The sequence below is a fragment of the Enhydra lutris genome, unplaced genomic scaffold (assembly GCF_002288905.1).
Source record: "Enhydra lutris kenyoni isolate GAN:26980312 unplaced genomic scaffold, ASM228890v2 scaffoldscaffold13, whole genome shotgun sequence".
Classification (NCBI taxonomy): domain Eukaryota; kingdom Metazoa; phylum Chordata; class Mammalia; order Carnivora; family Mustelidae; genus Enhydra; species Enhydra lutris.
Genome location: NW_019154097.1, coordinates 29,109,432 through 29,131,873, shown reverse-complemented (window position 1 = coordinate 29,131,873; position 22,442 = coordinate 29,109,432). Strand labels below are relative to the sequence as shown.

Below are 22,442 nucleotides of genomic sequence, written 5' to 3'. Positions count from 1 at the left end.
TCCAATACTCCGATGACTGCATACTGGAGGCTTTTTTTCCCCCCTGAAAGAGGGTAAGAGAGGTAGAATTTGCATAATGCCTTTTCATTGGAAACTTTTGGAAAGCTGACAGACCTCCAGCTTATAGATCTGTAGCCACAATACAGAGTCTATAGGAGAATCCTTGAATGACCTAACCATATTGAAAGAAAATATAAAAGCGTCCAAGTATAGCCAAGTGAGAGAGGGAAAGAGGCTGATGCATTGTCTAACATCTGCTGTACTTCTCGTTAGTTTTGTTCTTTGCTATTCTGTGTGGACTTTGGAGAAGCCTAAGACAGCCTAACATGAATCCTATAATCTTCCCTCTGAATATTTATGTAGTGTGCCAGCTTCTAAGCTGTCCTTTGCGTTTTCCTACTTCCCCCTCATTTTCATGCTCTCAAATGAGGCCAACATTTCAAAAGCTAAATAAATGTTTGTGAATGTTTATAAAAGATTTGCATAAATTTGTCCTTGTCTGACAAAGATCACTTTTTTCTTATGCCAGTTCTGAAAAAAATTTTTTTAAGGTTTTGGTGCTTGTCTTGACAACAAAGTCCTGCGTCCCAGAACAATGGTTGCTGATTAAGTGGGTATGCGGTTGCGACTGAATAGGCTTTCAAGATACTGGGTAAAAAGACCTATCATCTGAAGGCTGAATTATAGAATTTAGAAAATGTTATCAGAAGTACACATTTAAATCTGTTTTTTGGTACCCTATCATTAGGTAAGACAAAGAGTTCTTACGAGTTAAAAGTATCACCACCCACGGTTTTAAAAATTCTTCTGTATAAATTTTAATAATTAGAATATTTCAGTAACTCAGAATATCACTTTTTGTCCCTGTGGTTGAACATATTTAAAAATAATTTTTCAACCTGTAGGCACTCTTTGGAACCTGGAAGTCTACCAGTCATATGTGTTAATATGGTTACTGGGGTGGTGATCAGAGGAAGTAAACCAGGCACTCGTTCAAGACCTCTGAATGCACAATCATACCTTGAGAAAATCTAAACTACATGAAATACGTGTTAGGGCTTAATTACAGGACACACACACACACACACACACAGCCCAGACACTTGTGCCACCGATGTGTTTGCTGAATTCATTTGTCTTTTAAAATTAGAATGGATTTTGTGGGGTGGCAGGGGATGCTGTGGGTAGAGGTGCTAATTCAGTTCAGAGATATTCAAAGATTGGCAGGAGAGAGAGGTAACAGCCAGTTCTGTTAGTCCTTTGGTTGTATTGGTTTAGAGGCTTAAGTTGTCATTAAGGCACAAACTAGAGCCACTTCTCTGACACAGTTTTTATCACATCTGCTAGGCTTGTGTCCCAAGAGGAGACGTGGAGAGCAGTGAATTCAGCATGGGCCCATTATCGACTGCTTTTTCGTGTGTTGTAAAAGGAGTGAGACCTCAGGGAGGCTTGGAGCCTCCTCCCGTGTAATGTCCAAGTCAGATTTGAAGGACTGGTGGCAGGAAAGCTTTGGCCTTTGGGTGTGAATTCTAAGAAATAGAGGCACAATTAAGTTTAAAAAATTCAAGGACTTTGAGCTTGATAATGAAAGATTTTTTTTTTCTAGACTAATGTGAGCAGAAAAGTTGCCCATCTGTGCACATTTTTGTGTGCATTTAAAATATTTAAAAGCTGACAGCTTTTAATATGCTTACAAAATACGATTTCTATCAGTGCTCTTTTTTTTTTTTTTTTCCCCTAAGTAGTATCTTCCTGAGGGCAAGTTGCTTCTTCATTGAAATCATGTTTGCAGTTTTACTTTTGGGACCCTGTTCCTTCGGTATGTGCTGACTTGTGTTTCCCCCTCCCCCATTTTCCCCAATCTTTCTTCCTTTTAAATATATTGATAATATAAATGTTCAGATAACAGGGTTTAAAATGTTTAAGAAAATGAACAAGGCAAAATATCTTACAGTAATAATATTAAGTCCAAGGAATTCCATTACTGACGCCACCAAATGCTAATCGTAAGAGATTCCAACCGAATCATTTGTTCATTTTGTAAGTATGTGAAACAAGCATCAAGAAGTTTACTGATCTGAAAAATGTAGCTCTCTCATTTTCACCTCTTTGCTATAAGCTTTCAAGTTAATCAAATGAAATCTCAGAATAGAGGATGTGATAATACTGTAATTTGGGAATGACTTAGTTTTAAGTAATTTTTTGAAGATATGGAGAGATACAAAAGGGAAAAAGTGATTTTGTTAAAATTTTTTCTGTAAGATTCAGTATTTTTACATTAGACTTCCAAGGTCATGAAGATCTGTACTTAAAAATAGTGAAACTACTGAAGAGGTGGTTCTTTAGCTGTTGTTAAGCATTCCACCAACATACTTAATTTAGATACGAAATTTATATGATACATGTTATAGAACATGAAGAATTTCTATACTTTTTTGTAATTTTATCTTTGAATTACATTGTGTATATTAGGCATTATACAAATTAACATAATGATAACATATGCATGACTCAAAATTAACTAACATTTGTAAGAAAAAAAAAAAAGTAAACTGGGAGTAAATATTGAAATATACCAAAGAAAGGAAACAGATTTTGTAGCATTTGAGCAGCATTGTTAGAAATTTGACCCAGCTTTTATGTTTAGGTGTTGAAAGGCCTATCTGTATAATTCCCTGTTTCAAAGATTTTTCTTTTTTTAAAAAACTTTGGCTGTAACTCTGTTATGGATCTTGGATGTAATCTGACATTTATAGAGATAGCGAAAATGTTTCCCATTTTCATATTTAGAAATTTCTGATCAACATTCTTGAACTTGGTGCTAATTAGGCTTCTGAAAACTTAACCATTCTCTTTTACCCTTCTTAATCATAAGCATTAAAACCTCTGGTAGCTTTCCCTTGGAGTCCCTGGTTTTAAGTTGAAATGGCTTAGAGTAGAAATTTTGTTAGCTTTCTGTGTGTTTGGATTTTGTGTGTGTCCTGTTTTTAACTTTCAGCTTGAGTTTTAAGATCATCAATCAAAGGCTTTTCTTTCAAGTCAGTGGCACTGATCTCAATGGCAGGACTTAGACAGTCAGCATTTCCCTCATGCTATTAAAAAAAATTGAGCATTGAAATAGAATATTTTAGGAATTTGTGCTCCCCTGATCTTTTCATCACACATTTACATTTTGAAATCAACAAATAAATTAGGTATTTAAAAACTCAGGAAATGTTCTCCCGCTGTTTTCCCGTCTCTCCCTCCTTCACTCTTTTTGGACAAGGGTAAATTATCTACTGCTGTCCTAGCTTTCAGCAAGCTGCAAAGTGGCTGATTATAGCTCTGTGTGTTTTAAAATACATTCATTTACTCAGGCTATCTCTTTCCTTTATTTAAATGTTTTCCTGCAAACATTTTCTTTTTCCCTTTGAACTGTTGAAAATGTGTCTCATCTCCCCACATTCTGTAGCCCCAGAGGATATTATAATCAGCCTGCGCTTTTGTCTTTCAGATGGCATTTATTTGTGGGGTGTATATGTCAGTGTCTGACTGTGGGTTGTTTTCATCTGCTGAATACAACTAATTTTCGTTTATGGGTCTCAGTGAAGCAATGGAAACAAAGTATGGACCTCCAAACTGATGGTTGTAGGATCTTGTACACCTCCCTACCCATACCCCAAATTTAGAGCAAATTAGTTTAGCCTTATTAATAATCTGTTAACTGCGTCAAATTGAGTCTTCCAAGTTTTGCTCCCGAATAGGATTCTATGATGGATACTATTGTAAATGCAAAAGTTTACCAGGTTTTTAAGAGAACACCTCAATTTCAGCAGAACAAAATCCGCTTTCTCCAGATTGGAGCAAGTCCCCTTAATGGGCCTTCCGTCCAGAGGAGAATTCACATTGGATGAAATGAATCCAAAGGAGACTGAAATGTATCTTGAGTTCATTTCTGAGTTTCATTTGCAAGTGAATCCAGTGTTAGGTGTGTGGATTTCATGTTTGCTTCAAACTCTGAGGCTTGGTGTCTATCTCCTTGTGGGCTGAGCTTTGTAGATGTTGTTGCTTTTCTACTACACTGTACAATCTGCTGTTTGATATATGCATGACTGAAAGGTTTGTGCAACTAACTGTCTGTCCTCCACGAGGCTCCCCACCCCCCCGCCTTGCTCTTATTTCTTCCCACATGAAGTATCGTTGATTTTGTTAGGAAGAAAAGCCCTTTTAGAAATTGCCTATTTCATAAATTGTCTAGTGACACTAGGGGTTGAATGCTGAATTCTTGTCTCATTTATTTTGAAAACTTTGCTACTGAACTCACCTTAATCAATGAGCTCAGTGTTGTCTCCAATAAGTTATGTGTTGGATATATTGATTGGGAAGGATTTTAGAAAACCCGTCTGGGGTTTATAATGTCAGCAGTGTTTTGATTATGAAAAGAGTTGGAACCTGGGGACATGGAACCAGGTGGCGAATGTCCTAAAGCCAGTGGTGACATGGTGGACTGGTTCCCTCCTGGGATCTAGTTCATGCCCTGCACTTTAACTGTGGTGACCGGCTACTATAGATTCACTTTTTTGCTCATTAAAATGTTAAAAAATCAAACTGTACATAAAAAGATTTGTGAAAATATAAACTTGGGAATTGATCTGGGAAGCTGGCACGATTTCCCCCACCCCCTGCCTTAGCAATGAGGTCATTTACATTTCATCAGCCGTACTGCATCTTGAAGATCTGATTTATGTGGTAGTAGTTGTGGTTGTACTGAGGCTGGTTGTCTGAAAGAGCTTGTGTAGGCAAGAGAAAAAGGGGAGAAAACAGGAACATTACCATTTTCAAAGAAAGTTCCCTAGCCAAAGATACAGATCCTGGAGAGGAAAAAAGGGGTTGCTAACTACTTAGTGACTTTTTCCAGTAAAGTTAATGTTGAAAGACACTCTTCCATAAATATAATGCTCAAATTATATTTAAATCAGGGTTTTGGAGTCCCCTCTCTTGGGGAGTGGTACTTTTGATCTTCAGGTAATTGTATTTTTCTTTGGAATAGAGGATAAGGTAGTTAAGTGTGTGTGTGTGTGTGTGTGTGTGTGTGTGTGTGTGTGTGTGTATAGGCAAAAATCAGTAGTAAGAAAATTGGTTTGTTTCAGCAGTTTTTATTTAGAAGAAACACTGCTTGTTTTTCCCTGTCTTATGCTTATCAAACTAAGAAGATTTTTCAGTTCTGATTGAGATAATGTGTGAATATGCCTAACACAGAGTAGATGTTCATTTCTGTTTTCTCCTCTGACAGCACACCACTGGCTTGTTTGACTTAAATTGGAATATCAAGCTCTTGTAATATCACAAACATGAAGAAACATATTGTAAGGCACAAACATGTGCCTACATTTGCCTATATTCCCTTCCCTCCTCCCCTCCTCCTGCCCCATTGCTTAATTAGACTTATCACTGCTTTCTTGGTTAAAAGGAAAGCTCTTGGGAGGTGGACTATACCCAGCCTACACTGGGTATTTGGATATTTGTTCTAATATTATCTGACAGACAAGTTCACGGTTGGTTATTACTCTCGACATTAGAAAGTGGTAAGTAGTTTCTATATTGTAGTGAGTAATAAGTTGGGCATATTAGATTCCTTTGACTCTGCTGTAGAGCACAATGCTTCCTCGGAGCCATGGGGGTCCTTTCTTTCAAAAATCTTGAGGCCTTTTGGCAGCTCCACTCCAGCATACAGTAGAGAAACACTTCTGCACCTGTCACTTCTGAGGGTAAAGGATAACTGTCTTTATAGCTGATGTTGGCAGTGAGTGAGCACTGGGTACTGAGTGTTAAAGGATGCTCAGTACCTACATTAAAGTCAGGAGATGCTTTGTGGCATCTGAAACCTGATGTGAAAGGAAATTTGTAAGGAATTTTTTTTTTGTGCATGTAAATCATAAGAGTTGAGCATATGTGGGTTAGAGTATGTTTTAGACTGCAGACATTGAAATGATTTCTATGACCTTTTCCCCAATATTTGCCTGATATTAACATTATTGCTCTGAGACATGGCTCATTTTTCTGATTCTTGATGAGCTTTCGCAATTTACTTAAACATAATTAGTTTTAAAACAACATGTACGGACTTCTGAATGCCACACGATGGAATTAACTGGTGTAGCAATAATGCCTCAGAGACTGCTGAAGTATTGTTACCCACTCTTTTTCATTTTTTAGTTTCCTCTGCCTTTACTCTTCCATGACATGCCTTAACAGTGCTGTGATATACATAGTACCAGTCCAAGATGATATTAAAAAATAGGATATGCTCAATTGAATTATGTAGGCGGAACATACTCTGGCAGAGCAAGTCAATGTGCTTTCTGCTTCATTGAGTGGGTTATTAGATTGATGTGGTTTATTTCTTGAATGATAGAACTGGTTTTAAAAATAAATGAAGCGAGAAGCATCAATTCAGTTAGCATTGATAATTCATTATTATTGGTTAGAAAAGTGCTACATTTGTAAACTGATCTATAATTTATCACTTGGATTAGGATTTGCAATGGGCAGGTTTGTTTTAATTTGAACCAGCTTCTCAATGACTGAACAATGTGTTCTTCATTTTGTCTTGAAGTTGGGATTTTCAATAGTTAAAAGGCAAATCAAATGCATGAAAGGAATACTTTTTTAAAATTTATAACATCGGTCTGTGAACTTATGATAAGCACCAACTGTGGGCTGTCCAAGTCTGTTGTTAAATTAAGTCAAGCTAGAGAAAATTTTATGAAGGAAGTAATAATTAATTACTTGTATATGTGTTTAGTTATGTGTATATATACCGTATACATGGAAATGTGTCTCTTGGGAAAAGACACATGTGCTCACGCGCGCGCGCACACACACGCACACACTGTGTATTGTGTCTCTTATTGTGCTGTTCTTAATGCAAGAAGCTTCCCTTTTATGAATAAGAAATGTTGCTCTGCTTTTTGCTTCCTTTCTGTGCACTTCCCCTGAATGATGCATTTGGTCTTATTACCTACATATTTGTAGAAAGATATTTAATTGCTTTGGATTTTCACAAATTATAAGCAGGTAAGTGTGCCCACTTACAATGACATTTACTGAAAATAGTGCATACTTAAAATTATTATCGTTTGATTACAAAATATATTTATGCCAGAGATGGCAACTTCTTTATAAAGTAAGGAAATGAAGTTTTAAACTCTAAAAAAAATGTAGTTGACAACATTCAGGGACAATTATCTTCAAGTTGGCTTTCTATTCTGCTTATGATTTGGCCTATTGATGTAGGGAAGCGTTGTCTAATCCCGGCCCCCTCTGTTCCTAGGTAACAGGCAAAAACGGTGCCAGCAACAGCGGCCCTGCCAGGCCAAACCCATGTGGCTCGGTGTTATTCACTCTGATCCATATGGTCAGGCTGGAGATGGTCCCTGGAGGGGTGTTAACACTCAGCAACCCAACCGCCTCCCTCCCTTCAGAGCTTTCCTGCGTGGCTCCTGCTGCTTGCCCATGTGTGATTCTTGATTAATTTTTCATTTTTAATGAAGTTTGATCATGTTTATTATTTCTCATGATTGACTGCCTGTACTCCTCCCATGTAATTGATAAAGCCCATATTTCTTCATCTGTCTCCTCTTTCTTTAGGGTAAAGTTGCTAGATTGTGTGCCGTGGTTAATGCTAGATTTATTGGTCCCATTAGATGTATAAATTATCTCTCTTTCTCTCCACAGGAAGTTCTACAGACTTTGACCAAGTTTTGTTTCCCCTTCTGTGTGGACAGGTAGTGTCAGATTTTCAAACTTTACTAGAAAAAAAAAGTGTCAATAAACCTGCTATGGAAAATAAAAACCATACCATTCTTAACATTCCGTCTGTTTAACCAAGATTTAAACCGTCTATATTTGAAGGGGAGTTGCAGTGTTCTCCTTTCCTGGGGATTTTATGGACACTATCAAAAAGTTTAAAGCTTGGAGCTTTGCGTTGGTTGGTCTCTGAGGTGGATTTTGCATGACATTAAATTTTTGATTTTGGTTATCAGACTTGAACCATGATTAAGAATGGTTGGTATTTATTCCAATGCTATTTCATTCTTATTTAAGTATGAACATATTTGACTTAGGTAATGTGGCATTATTCCATGGCCTTATGAGTATTATATGGACTTTGTTTTTCTTTGATTCAACGTAAAATGTAGATTGCCACGGGCCTATCTTGTTTAAAGGTGTTCAGCTATTTAAAAGGCATGTCGCTTCCTAGTATCTTGCATTTTAGGTGGCTAAGAGTGGTATCTCTGGGGAACTAAGCATTTTCTATAGTTTCTATAGAAAAACAGAACATCATCTGAACATTTTCTTAAGATTTTGCAGTATGGTAAACTCTTGGAAAGGTGTCAGTATAAGAACTCTAAGATGGTTAAAATAGTCTGGTGGATTAAAAAAAAAAAAAAAAAGCCACTGGTTAATGGTAACAATTTTGGAAGAGCTTTTTTTTTTTTTTTTAAACCGTATAAAACTATAACTCACTAACAATATTAATAAAATGTCAAAGCGGTCCTCTTAATCTTCTTTTCAAGAAATGTCTACTATGTGTTTCATTACATTTTAAGCATATTATTTGTGTAGCCATTTGCCCACCATTTACTCTTTTAAATTTTCTCTTAGAGAATTGAAATATGAACTGTGCCTACAGTATGTCTTAAAAAGTCCACTTCTAGTGACAGAGGTTTTAGAAAATATCCTAAGTAATAACTGCCATAATAATGTTCTGAGAAAGCTAGAAAATGGCCCATCTTCAGGAATAGTCTTTCTTGGATTTCAGAGTACCCAAACCCGGCAGGCCTGAAGGATTTCAGTGGTTTCGAGTGCACGTGGGTAATGTGCTGCTTGGTCTTTTCTACACTTTGTGGGAGTGGTGTCCTGCTTTGTTTGGCACAAACCTAAAAATGGTGTGAGATGAGAATTGGTAGCCAAAGGAGTTTAAAGAGTACTAAAAAGCAGCACTGGAATGTTGCCAGCCACTTATAATCACTGTTTTCCCTGGTTCTAACATGTTATTTTTAAGCCAATCAGCCATTGTAGTATTCCCAGACTTGGGCCTTTTTAAATCCTGGGATCAGGGTTGTTTTAGTAGTTAGTGGGTTGATGCTCAAAACAGAATAGCCTTAATTTTAAGAGGGTCAGTCTTTGTAATGAGAGTCCTCTTGTCTCTTCTTTATCCTGTTCCTTCTAAAAATAGCAAGGAAGTAGGGTTTTGTTTAGAGACATTTAATGCAAACTTCACATTTATATGTATGAATTAGCGATGCATGAAATTTCCTCCAGTCACTTATAAAATGTCTTACAAATTATGGCAAGGGCATATTTATATAAATTAATAAAGCTGAAATGTTTTAAAAATGTGGTTAGGTATCTAACAAAGAAAAGTAAGAGAATATATTTTTACATGACTTCTTATAAGAGTGTTGATCTGTTTTGGATAGGTATTCTTTAATTAACTTTGTAAACTAATATTGAAAGAAATGCACAATGAGATTAAATCCACCCCCAACACACAAACCTCTCTCTTCCTCTCTCACCAACCACACTGCTCTACTTACCTACCTGTCTGGGTGATTACATTCTTAAATGGAAAAAAAAAGCAGAGTCCTTAAATAGTTCTAGTTTTGTCACCAATGTCCTGATGCCTTTTGTTGTTAGAAGAATATTTTTCTTCTAAAAACATTTCTGTCTAGATCACCCTCCCCTAATCATGTTTCTCCTATTTTTTCACGAAATGATTTGGGACAGAAATGTCTCTTTATGGATCTACTTTAATCCTTGCTTTGTACAGTGGTTCTTTCTTACATTTTGTTATATTCCACACCCCATAGGTGTCGATAACTTTTATTGATAACAAAAAACTGCACTTTATTTGAGGATTATATTTTTTTCTCTTCTCTTTCCCCACTTTTAACCTTTGCAGACTTTCCTGTAGAAGAGATAATAATGAAGTTTACTTACAATAAACACAAAGGTTTTAATGTTACCATTTTTTTTATTACTTTGCATTAGCACTGTTGAATGGCTATGCCCAGATTCTGGGGCCCACAGAGCCCCCCACCAGATGTATTCTTGATACTGTTTGCCTTAAAAAAAAGTCAGCATGGGAGATAAGTAATGCCCTAGGTGATTACGTTCAAAAAAGAAAGCTTCCTAATCTTTTCTGTATCTGTGCTTTTTTACCCCAAGGAACAGTAATACAACTTTCTGACACTTCTAGTCTATATCAAGAGTGGGATTTTCATAGTCATCATTAAATCACCCGTTAACATTGACATCTTACTGTCTCTTGTGTTGTTTTAAGATTTTTCTTTCTGAAACTAGGACTTATGAAAAATAATAATGCCAGTATCTCTTCAAAAGAAAGTGCTTTCTCATGTATCACCTGACTTTATCCTCCTATCCTAAGAGATGAGAACAGGTGTTGTTATCTTCATTTGAAAAAAGTCTAAACTGCAGAGAAATTAGAATTACCCTAGGTTCTTAGTAGGCTGCTAACATAACATAGATGTCCATCTCCCAAATTAATGAATACATTTTTCTGTAGAACATGTTGTGGAAAGATCAGTCACCAAATAGTGCAGAGAGGATGGAACTTTACATTCGAGTGATGCTAGTCAGAGTGCTGGCCATTTTCACATTAGTACTTCATTTCTTTTCCCCTGCAACTCTAAAAGATAGACGATGGTGGTAGCTCTTTTACAAAAGAGCAAAGGAAGGTTCCAAATGTGTAGCATTATGTTGGGTGATATGGAAATGGTATTAGACTTGGAGTTCTGCCCTCCATGTGTTTCTCAGTCTACTTCAGGAAGTATTATAAATACATATCAAACAGTATCTCTCCAAAAGGATAGTGAGGTTAGGGAAGACTGAGATGGTCAGAGAAAACTTCTCACAGTGGGAGAGACTTGTGTTGAGTCTGCAAGGACTGTAAGAAGCGGGTAAATGGAAGGGAGAGCCTAACACCCCATATGCCTGAGGAGCAAAGCAGAGGAGAAACCATGAGTGAGCCCAGAGATTGTTCAGCCTGAGCAGATGGAGCCTGCTGGGGAGAGGGTGACGTGTACTGTGAAAGCTTGGGCTCTGGCTACAGGAGGCCTTGCAAATGTGTGAGAATAAGACGAAATTTGTCTGGTTCAAACATCCCATTTTACAGAAGGGAAACCAAGATTTATAGAGGTGAAATGCTTGGCTTATGGTCACAACTACGTAATAACAGAGCTGGGAAAGAAACCCATACTCTTACTCCCAGTCCAGAGTTTGTTCCCTCCCTCCCTTCATGCCTTTCTCTCTCTCTCCTTCTCTCCTTCTTTCTTTCCTTCCTTTCAGTTTATTTGCTAAAGAGAGGAGAGCGAGCACAAGAGCACACACACGCAAGCAGGGGGAGCGGCAGGCAGAGGGAGAAGCTAGCTCCCTGAGGAACAAGGAGCCTGATGTTGGACTTGACCTTGGGATCGTGACCTGAGCTGAAGGCAGATGCTTAACCAACTGAGCCACCCAGGTGTCCCTAGTGCAGAGTTTTTTCTACCTTAGGCTGTCCCTGAGGCTCTTGGTGGAGAGGCATCTGGAAACGACAGCAGTGAGAGATGTTATCACTCTCAAAAACTTATCCTTACTGGTGAAAGCTGTTTCTTAAAGGAAGGAAAAGAGAGATTTGTATACCATTTTGTACTGCGGTGCTACTTGGTAGCTGGCAACCTGCTTCAGTCAGAGCACACAGCACTTGCTGGAGGATGGAAAAGCTCTTCCTTCCCAGGTTTGTGCTTATCCTCATTCGGAACCCAGTGAGGTGGCTGTCATTCAGGTGCTCTGTAAATTGTCCTGTAACCCACTACGCACAGATGACACAAGCACAAAATGAAATGACATAATCTTTTAAGGGTCAAAGGAAAGCATAGTTTCGTGATTTAGGATGTAACCACAGATGCAAATGTGATTCACATGCTTTTACTATTTCATTAAGTCTGTTATGTGCCAGGCGTTGTGCTATGTTCTCCTGCTCTACAAATGTACACATTGGCAACTTACTATTACCATAATGCCATGTATGGGGAGAAGGACTCAGAGAAGTTCAGTAACTTCCCCAAGGCCCCACTCCCAGTAAGCGGTAGAGCTGCTTTTAGAACCCGCATTTATCTGACTTCCAATTCCACCTTCCTTTTTCTACTTTATCATTCTACCTCCATTAGATCCATCAGACCATAACTAAAGTAACCAAAAGAACTTTCAAATTTTCTCTTTTTAAAAAAGATTTTATTTATTTATTTGAGAGAGAACTTGAGAGCGCACGAGTAGGGGGGAGGAGAAGCGAGGGAGAAGCAGGCTCCCCACTGAGCAGGGAGCCGGACCTGGGGCTCAATTCTAGGACCTGAGCTGAAGGCGGCTGCCTAACCGACTGAGCCACCCAGGTGCCCCTCAAAATTTCTTTCAAAAGCATTGTATGTTTATTGTAGAAAAGTAGCAAATTCTGATAACTGAAGAAGAAACCTAGCAGAGACTGAAACTGATGTGCTGGTTAGTGTGCTGGTCTGTATCTGCCCAGACCTTTGCACTTGTTCCACATCCACACATTCATCCTGCTCTGCTTTGCAAAACTGAATTCCTTTGGCCCACTTGCATCCCCTGTGTTTCATCCTTGGTTTAGTTCCTTGGTTTGGTCCCACGGGTTAAGCTGCGCCCTGTGATCGTTTTCTACGACATTTGATAACAATGAAGCATGTACGCCTTACTGGACAGAACATTGGGAGTAGCAACCTGGAGGACCAGGTTTTCGTTTTTGTTCTGCCATTGACTTGCTCTGTGCTGTGAGGCAAGTGATGTCTCCCCTCAAGGGCCTTAGTTTCTTCATGGGTAAACTGAGGGGATTGGATTAGACCTTTGCTGTTCCTTCTGGTTTTGCTACTTTTTGGTTTCCTAGTTATGATTCATTTGTGTTTTGTCAGGCTCATGTAGAAGAGGGAGTCTAAAATTCTCTGGTAAGTTTCTTGAGCAGATAGGCATCGCCCTGTCTCTGGCAGTATGTGACCTACTCTTGGTCCCCAGACATCTTGGGTCAGTGTCATTCTTGCCACTTGGATCTTTGAGCTTAGAATGTGAGGAACTTGAGTCTTAGGCAGATGAAAGGTTTATGGAAGAAAACTTTGAGGCTCATGTAACTTAAGGTTGAGATGGGGTAGTTTGATAAAATGTGATTCCTGCCTGATGTCCTGCATGCACAGGTGGAAAGGAAAAGCAGCTCTTAGGGTGCCCTGCAGTAGGGCCCAACAGGTAATTATCAGTAAGCGGTACTAAATCGAGGATCACAGAATGAGTTCCAGCTCTCGAATTTTGTAGTTTCAGGACAGTAATTTTCACCTTGTATCCATCATATGCTACTTCGTATACATTATTTATAATTCTCAAAACCGCTCTGCAAAGTTATATTTTCATTTTGTAGGTGAGGCTCAGAGAGGCACGATAACTTGCCTGTGCTCACAGAGCCAACGTGTAGCATATCTGGGCTTGGAATCTAAACACCTAACTGCTTCTTCTCCCTCCTGCGTCATGACTCTGCCCCTCCTGAGTCTTCTTCAGCAGCCAGCAGCAAACTCTCTCTCCCTTTCATTCCCACTCAACCACTGCCTCATTGTCTCTTCTTGGAAGAGTTAGCTGCACATATGTTTATCCCTCAGCCCTCTCCAGTCTATTTTCTGCTTCTGTCATTCAGTTCGAGCTTTTCTTATCAAGGTCCTCTGCAACCTCAGTACCGCTCAGTTCACTACCCACTTTTCCTCTCTCATCATGATTCGTGGGTACAGCTGTCCGGTCCCTCCTGCTTGTTCTCCGTTTTTCCTTTGATGGTCTTTTCTCCCCGCGTCTCTAAATTGGTGCTTCTGTAACCTCGTCCTAGATCCTCTTTTGTTTCTCCGAATGCTCTAAGTGATCTTGTTCTTTACCATGGTGTTAAATACGTCTGTGTGTAGATGACTTCAATTTATAGCTCCAGCCCAAACTTTTTCTCTGATTTCCTAAGTAGTTTGTTCAGCCATGTACTTGACATTTCTATTTTAAGGTTTCTCAGACTTAACATATCCCGAATGGAACTCTTAGATCTCCCCTCAAACTTGTCTTTTCTATCATGAAATGGTAATTTGCTGTCTTTTTACTCTCAGTACATCTGCAAGCCTGTCATTTACACCGGCTAGCTATAACTGGGAGCTGTCTGCTCAGCTCCATTTTCACTCTCCCTCCGTGAAGTTAGGCCTCCATCCAGTCTCACCTGTGCTCGTACACTAGCTTCCTCATTGCTTTCTTTGCTTCCGCTTCTTCCAAACTGTTCTCCACATAACATTTACCGTTGTACACTAGACTCTTTTTCTCTTAAAACCATTCAGTGGTTTTCCCTCACCTTTACAAAAAAATCCTAAATCTTTGCCATGACCTGTGAGGCCGTGTGTATAATCTAGCTGTCACTTAGTGTAGCCCCTTCACATCATGCCTATTTCCCTTTAGCTCCCGATGTTAGCTGCGGTGGTGTCCTGGTGTCCGTTGAGTTCCTTGAACATGCCTTGTTTTTTTCAGCCGGAGACCCTCTGCCTAGCTCCTTCTTCTGCCTGAAACACTCAGGCCCCTTTCTGAAGGGGTTGCTCTGCCTCATCCTTCAGGGTCAGGGTCATTGTCACCTTTGAAAAGCTGTCTCTAACCTTGTTAGCTGAGTACGGCTTTGCCTTCTCCATTTGCTTCTATCTTTGTTCCGGCTTTGGTTTCATAAAACACTGGCGCATTCAGCTGTGTGCTGTGTGGTACACTTGTTTGTTATTCCTCTCTAGCTAGTGGGAAATCTCCATCGCAGGACAGGTGGCCAGTCTTTGTCCTGGTGCCCAGTGTAGTAGTTGCTCAGTTTACAAAGGGTACAACTGAACCCAAAGGCTGATAATATGGAGAATCCCATCTCTCCCTGGAAGATTGGAATCACACTGCCTGTTGACATGCTTCATGCCGTGTATACACTCAGTGTGTAAATAACTTGGAGGTTAAGCAGAATGCTGCTGGAGGAGCCTTAAATGGCTCACGGGCATTTAAAAGTCAGCATGAATGTTAAAGTCTGGTTTGAGTATTTGTTCCTTTTTGTCCTGGTTTTCCATATTCATCTAGTCCTGGGAAGCACAGCTAAGGGTGGTCTTGGCCCTGGTCTCCTGGGCATATATCTGGAAATACTCAAATTTGGTTTCTCTTGCTTAGTGGGAAGTGGTGTGTTTGATAAGACAATTATCTGGATTCCCACATACTTGAGTTCCTTTAACAGGGTTGCAAGCTGCAGGTGAGGGAAGGGTTTCCTTGTGTTTAGTGTAGCCTGGCAGAATGGAGAGGACTTTGAACCTGAATTGGGCTTGGAATTCTGTGTTAGTCCTGATACTTTGAAAATAGCAAACTAAACCAAAACCAGACCTGTGTCTCCATTTTCCCATCCTAAAGCGAGATGCTTTTTGCAGTTCCTCCCAGTTTTAATCATCGTGAAATCTCTGATTCCTGCTAAAAAGTTACAGATTCTGATACTGGAGGTAAACACGAAGCCTGCAGCCTTTAACGAAGCAGACCCTTTCCCCAAAGTCATTTTTTTGTGGAGAAAGCTTGCACACTACCCCAGAGCGCTGCAACAGAGAGGGAATGACAGATTCCTTGGAGGTTCCGAAGTCTTCAAGTTAACCTCTGACCGCCCTTGCCTGGCTTGTACTTGATTGGAAATTGTCCAAGGAGAAAAGATTTTAGGGTTTGATGGTTTGGGCCCCCTTTGTTTGTTTGTTTGTTTGTTTGTTTAAATGGCTTATACTTCACCCTATTAGGAATTAGAAAGGTGAGTCAACTGAGAATAACAAGTGCTCCCTCCTAAGCTGCGACCCCTCCCCCGCCTAAAGAATTTTGTTGACTTTACTGAGTGCAGGAGCAGCTCCTTTGGTCACTCAGAGGACTGTCCTTTACGGAAAATACGGAACAGAGAAGAGAGAAAGGCAAACTTCCTTTCTCTGCTCATATAAGGGTTACAAATATGAGTCAGTGGGGAAGATTCTGAGCAAATGCATGATTTCAATATAGATTTTTGTTTTCCTTTAGATGGTAACTTAACAGCTTGCATCTCTTTTATTAATTGTTTTGTATTATGGACTGGCATTTATTGTAAATGCTGATCTCACTTATTTCCGAAACCTCCTTTGGGTTGGGTAGTAGTTTCTCATTGTTATTCCAGGTGAAGAGACTGCAGTGCTTAGAGGTTAAGTAACTTGCTAAATGAAGGCCCAGTTAACAAGTGATTGAGTTGGGATTTGAACCAAGTAAATGAGTAATGAATCTTTCTTTGAGCCTAGGATGTCGCTAAAAGCATTTTCAGCATTTTTAATGGTAGTGAAAAGATAATGGGGAAATTAATGACACTCAATTCACAAACGAGTTGTGTTCATTCTGTGTCCTTTTCCTAGAGATTCAGAGTGTTTTCATTGAGTCCTATCAATACCCTTTCCTTCTAGGATGTTTCATTTCAAACATTCTAGAAGGGAAATCAGACTCTGAGTTAAAATAATGAACAGTCATATTTTATATGCTCACATAATAATATTTCACAAAAGCATGACCTTATTTGCAACTTAGAATCATTGTGACCGGTTGCTTTAAATATTTTAATAATTCAAGTTTTTCACCTCCCCCAGTGAGGCCCACTTTTCTCCCCAATCACTTTAATTATGTGAGCTAGAAACCTGTTTCTCACACATCTTCAGTTCTCAACCTTGTTAAAATTAATCATATAATCCCCCTTTAAAACATAGTATTAAATCACCATAGTAACACAGTATCCAAGCTTTATTGATAAAGCATAACAGCCATAAGAAGGTAGAGTTTGGTGTCCCCTGGACAGTTCTATAACTTTTATAGAAATGTGTTCCTTCTTCTGGCTTGTGTATGGCGGAGGGATAACATTACTTACACCTGTTTTATTACCACACTGCTTTTAAATTGCCACCTTGTTTTCGCTCACCTTCCTAGTTAAACAAGGAGAGTGGAACACTTTCTTTTCTTTCTGAATTATTTTCTTGCACTCTCTAACCACTCTCTAGGGGATGGAATTGTTTCCTTAAACATGACCAGGTAAGGTCCATTGACCTTTTTCGTACTGGGATACCTTGAAAGTCTCCTTAATTTTCATTTCCTTATGTGGTTTCTGTAAGGGAGTTTTAGAAAGGAAGGCTATCCATATTTGAAAAACTATTTCGTATTGTATTCAAAGACCCAATAAGTCTGCCTTTTGGAAAAGGCCCGGTGAATGGTTTTCATTTCTGCTGGCAACTTAGAAAGTAAATTATAGGTGAGAGCACTGATTTGAATATTTTGTCAATTTGAGAATATTTTGTAAAATACAATGTACATAAAATACAATATAGGTTAATGGGTTCCTTTGAATAATTCAATGTCATATTCCAAAATACTATGTTAGCATAAATTTATGTATTAGGATTTGGAATAGTTAAGTTTTTAGAAAGGAATCCAAGCTAAGTGGTAACCTGATTTTAGAAAGTGGTCTTTAAAACATTTTGCACCTGCGAACCTAGTTTCTAGGTTAATCTAATGAGTAGTAAGCTTTTTTATTGCTTGAAACATATTTCCTATTTTATGTCATTCTTATCTGTGGCATTTTAACTGAATTTTGCGTTCATGTGGGAACTTTTAGCTTTTTTTTTCTTATTCTTTCTTTAAAGCCCGTTTCCATTTCTTAGCACCTCACATTAAGACATTGGGTATTTCGGGGTGCCTGGGTGGCTCAGTCATTAGGTGTCTGCCTTTGGCTCGGGTCATGATCCTGGGGTCCTGGGATCGAGCCCCACATCTGGCTCCCCGCTCGTCAGGAAGCCTGCTTCTCCCTCTCTCACTCCCTCTGCTTGTGTTCCTGCTCTCTCTCTCTGTCTCTCTGTTAAATAAATAAATAAATAAAATCTTAAAAAAGACATTGGGCATTTCTGTCCTGTAAAATGTATGTTCCTCATAAATTCAAAAATTCTGCAAGACACAGGAATGTAGGAAAATAGTAGCTAACCTTGCTCTCTGGAATGCAGCATCTCCCCTTAGAAGCTCTGAGAATAGGATGCAGTTACCTGCCTGGTCAGTCTTTCCGTTTCCTTTTCTGTAAAATGGGAACATCGTCTAACTTCTGGGGTTAATATGAGTAAAGGAGATGCTATTTATCAAGTGTGTAACTTGATGCCTGGCACGAAGCGGACACTTAAATGCTCTTGTCATTACTGTCTCCCCGACTAGGCGAATGGCTGGGGGAGCGCCGTTAATGGCAGGCTGGCAGAGGAGGCTTTGGCATCATAGAGGCCTGGGGCTCAAACACAGCTTTTTACGGCTTCCCAGCTGGCCCCTTAGGCAGGGCTGCTCCCGGCTATTTCCTCGTCTATAAAATGAGGTTAATAGAATGCGCCTTTCAGGATTTGGGGGGATGATTAGCAGGGCTACCTGCCTGAACTCAGTAAGCAGAAGGTTTGGTAGCTACTTGGGTAGGGAGGTGGTCACTAGAATGGGCTGCTTGCGGTCTTTTTTTTTTTTTTTTTTTAAACTAGCTCACAGTCTGTTTCCTCAAAGTGTGTAAATTTCGAGTTCATTTACAAAGAGTTCCACTGAGAAAGGAAATGTTACAGGTTCAACGACTTCTTGCGATCAGATGCTTTATCAAGAAACTTACTGACATTCATTTTCCCCCCTTTGTCCTGTCTTTGCTGCAGCCTCACAGTGAGCCAAGTTGGCCAGAACTTCACGTTCGTGCTCACTGACATTGACAGCAAGCAGAGATTCGGGTTCTGCCGCTTATCTTCAGGAGCGAAGAGCTGCTTCTGTATCTTAAGGTAAGGGAAAGTGGCTTTGGCTATTGGCTAGTTCTGTGAAACAGTGTCAGCCTTTGCGTTGTTCCTCTGTCATTAAATTTTCCAGCTGTTCTTTTTATTTTCCTATCTGTCTCCCACAAGTCACTGCACTTGGGGAGAAGGACTTCACCGTGTTGTTCTTGCACTTTAAGTTCTGCAGATAATTGTATTTATTTATTTGCATCACATCCCTTGGGTGGGAAAGGGATCATTGCTTCTGTGGAGTATGTGGAAGCTGGGGAGTCAGCATGGCTTCAGTTCCTCCTGCTGTTATCTGGAGCTGTCAGAAATTAGCCTGTTAGGCTTTCCCTTGGACATTTTGTGTATGTAAGATTATTAATAAAGTATGTGTCTGTAGCTCAGGACGTCTTGCAGACACTGATTGCGTCCTCCTCAAAGTAACACCCTTGCCCTCTGTGGGTCAGTGAGGGAGGAACTGTTTCCCAACTTGGCTACTTCTCTAGAGGTTTGGAAAAAGTACAGAATCCTGGAAGAAGGCTTCTTTAGGTCTTCTAAAGCCCCCTCATACACCAGAGCCACACTTGCTTAATGCTCTGTTTCCTTCTGCCAGAGGGGCAAGGTGTGTTCTGGGGTGGGAGGATGTGTGGAAATCCGATTTTGGAGCTGCTGACTCTGGGGGCTCCTGCTGGGCGCCTCCTCAGGGGGGAAGTAAAGGCATCCCACACACTCTCCTCTCCGTCTGCCTCGGTTAAGTAGGTGTCAGAGGGGCCTGCCTCCTGTCTCTCTCTGCTCATGTGGAGCAGCCCAGGGCAGGCCAGCGGGGAGGCGCCCCTGACAAAACCCGGGTCCCCAATCTTGGGCTTGTGCCCAGGGATAAAAGGCCAGGCTCTGTGAATTCCAGAAAGAGTGGTTCTCTGGTACATTCATTTTTGGACTTTCTTCTTCTCCTCACCAAGAAAAGACCTCCCACCCCAGCCCCCCAAAGACACACACACACACATACACACACACATACAGACTCACACCACAGGAGAAAGAGGGGCCTTTGAGGTGCCTCTGCTGAGTAACTGTCAGTCTGGGCTATTAGGTTTGCTTTTCTCTACACGAATCTTCTTGTTAATCAGCAAAGTCCGCTCTCTCCTTCACCAGGCTTCACATCTGTAATTCAGGCCCTCGAGGGCAACTGCTGGAAAGACTACAGGAAGGAGGGACAACCCAGATGGTCTGTGAGGTTAAGTGGTGCAGCTGCTCTCAAGCTTGCCTCAGGAGCCCAGGCCCAGGGCTTACCTGCCCGGAGTATCAGAGTCAGATGTAAACGATTATTTATTTTTTTGATTCAACAATGTTGAATTTTTGTTTTCTCTTTTTAAATAAAATTTTCTCTTCCATTTTTTGTTTGGTTTCAGCCGTGGCCAGGGCACTGCGTATTTATATGGTCATTAGAGGAGAGGAGGGTTTAAGACAAGTTCTTAAAATTTTGCAGAAAGGTTTTTGTTTGTTTTCTCAGAATATTAGGGTTTACAGTGTTTCTTCCTTTGAAAGCTGGGACGTACTCCGAACTGACACTATCAGAGTCGTTCAAGTTTCTGGGACTGGAAAACTGTTTATTTAAAAATTTAAATTTAAAAATTGCTCTCCTCTGATTCCAGTATTTGACTGTGTGTGTCTGCATGGAGGGTCGTGGGTGTCATGCTTACAAAAAGCTGGTTGATTAGCTTTTGTGCTGCCATCATTTAGAATGAAAAATAGCAGCCATTGGTGTGTTTTCTATCCGTTATACTAGCTTGGAACTGCGGGAAAAGGGGGTGGGTTAATTCATTCGTTTGTCAGCCCTTAATCGAGTGCCTACTGTTAGCTAGTCCCTGCCCTTGAGGAGTTCCCAAGACTAACTGGGGAGACGGATGATGCTACAGAATGCTATATATAATGCACAGGGCAATTCCATGGCACGGTGGCTTCTTACTATTGATATTCTAGTGCCAGAGGATAGTGACTATGGTTCAAAATAGAGTCCAGATAAATTCTGGGCCATGGGTGGGTGGGGGGGGGGGACTCACTTTATCTCATCCAGCTTGTGCGTATGTGGGAGGTACGCCCAGTGGCACTTTCCCTGTGGCTTGGATTGGGAACACTGGTGAATTGAGGCTGGCATATGAATGGAAGGGTCTGCTCTTAACCTTGAGTGACCTGGCAGCGTGTTCACTGGAGAGGTCTGCCGGGAGAATGTAGGTGTAATTTGGGTCAGGGTTCTGTTAGCACTGTTGGTCTCCTTGCCATTTGGAAATGCTTGGACTCTCTGCTTCCCACCCTCCCCCGCGCCGGGTGCTTTCCCATTAGTTAACCAGTGCCTTGAGGTCCAGTCACTGTTCTTGGTGTGCCCAGTCCTCTAACTCGTCTGCTCATAAGCCACCTCTGCTTTTGCTTTCCATTTCTTCCCATGGGAGGCATAACTTCCGGTGATGGTGTCTGTGCAGACATAGCCTCCCCAGTTCCAGGATTTAGCTTCTTAGGGTCACTTCCTATCGGACTGCTCTCCCAGGCTCCTGTGCTTCCTGGACCATAGGAGCTGTTGGACCTTTCTGCCTTCACACATTTATCCATCCACCCACGGCAGCGTTCTCCAGGCAGAGGTAATCATCCTCTCCTCTGGGTGCACCCAGCGTGCTCTGCGTTCTTCAGTCACACACGCATAAACCTTGAGCTTCTTTTTACCTCTTCCTCCTGTTAATCTGAAATTAACTCTTTAAGGGTAAAGATTGTGTCTTGCACAGCTTTTTGTCTCCAGCACTTAGTGCAGTGCTCGGCCAAGATATTGTGTGCGTGGCTTTCAGAAACAGCGGATGTATTCCATTTGAATGGAAGAACAGGACGCTGAAGGCTCTGAGTGAGAGGCTTTGTTCAAGAGAAAATGTGAAATACAGTTATTTATAGGGAGATGTGGTTCATATTCTCAAACTTATCTCTGTTAGTTGTAAGAGGTGTACCTTTGAATCTCACCAAGGAGATCTAGCTGTTGAGTGACAGGCATTGTGCCCATAAAGGACTAGGCCCATGTTAGAAAATGTAAACTTCATTTTGTGGTGAAAGGTTCGTAGACATCCTTTATACAGTGTATGCTTGGGTTCATTGTAAGAAGCATTGTCTTTTCCTTCCCCCTAGAATGTAAGGTCCATGAAGCCTGGGAAGTTTTATCTGTTGTGTTCACAAATATACCCAAAGTATATTGAGGAATGTCTATGCCCAGTAGGCACTTAGTAATCCTTGTTTTATGAAGGAAAGAATTCCTGATCCATAAGCCCAGTGTTTAAACATCTTTTAAAAATTGGTTTGAATTCTATTACCAGCTAACTTTGACAGAAATGTAGTTGTGCTAGAGTATAGACAAGTCTCATTAACACAAATACCACGGTATGTAAAGTCAAATGCGTTAGGTCTTCCCACAGTTTACTAGTTCTTTGTAAGACGTTTTACTTTTCCTTGCGATTGGCCATAATATTATTTAATTCTCTGCTGCATGGGAGTCAATATGGGATTAAGAGCACAGCTAGGCGAACAACAGTTACGGGTAGGTCC

General features: G+C 40.4%; 1 protein-coding gene across 1 annotated transcript in view; it reads left to right on the top strand.

The window, feature by feature from the left end:
- LOC111145755 (DENN domain containing 1A) overlaps positions 1-22,442 on the top strand; it is a 499,803-nt gene that overhangs the window by 142,911 nt on the left and 334,450 nt on the right. Inside the window, exons 4-5 of the mRNA XM_022500941.1 lie at positions 7,717-7,766; positions 18,771-18,890. Coding sequence (XP_022356649.1) covers positions 7,717-7,766; positions 18,771-18,890 — 170 coding nt within the window. The remainder of the gene's footprint in view (positions 1-7,716; positions 7,767-18,770; positions 18,891-22,442) is intronic.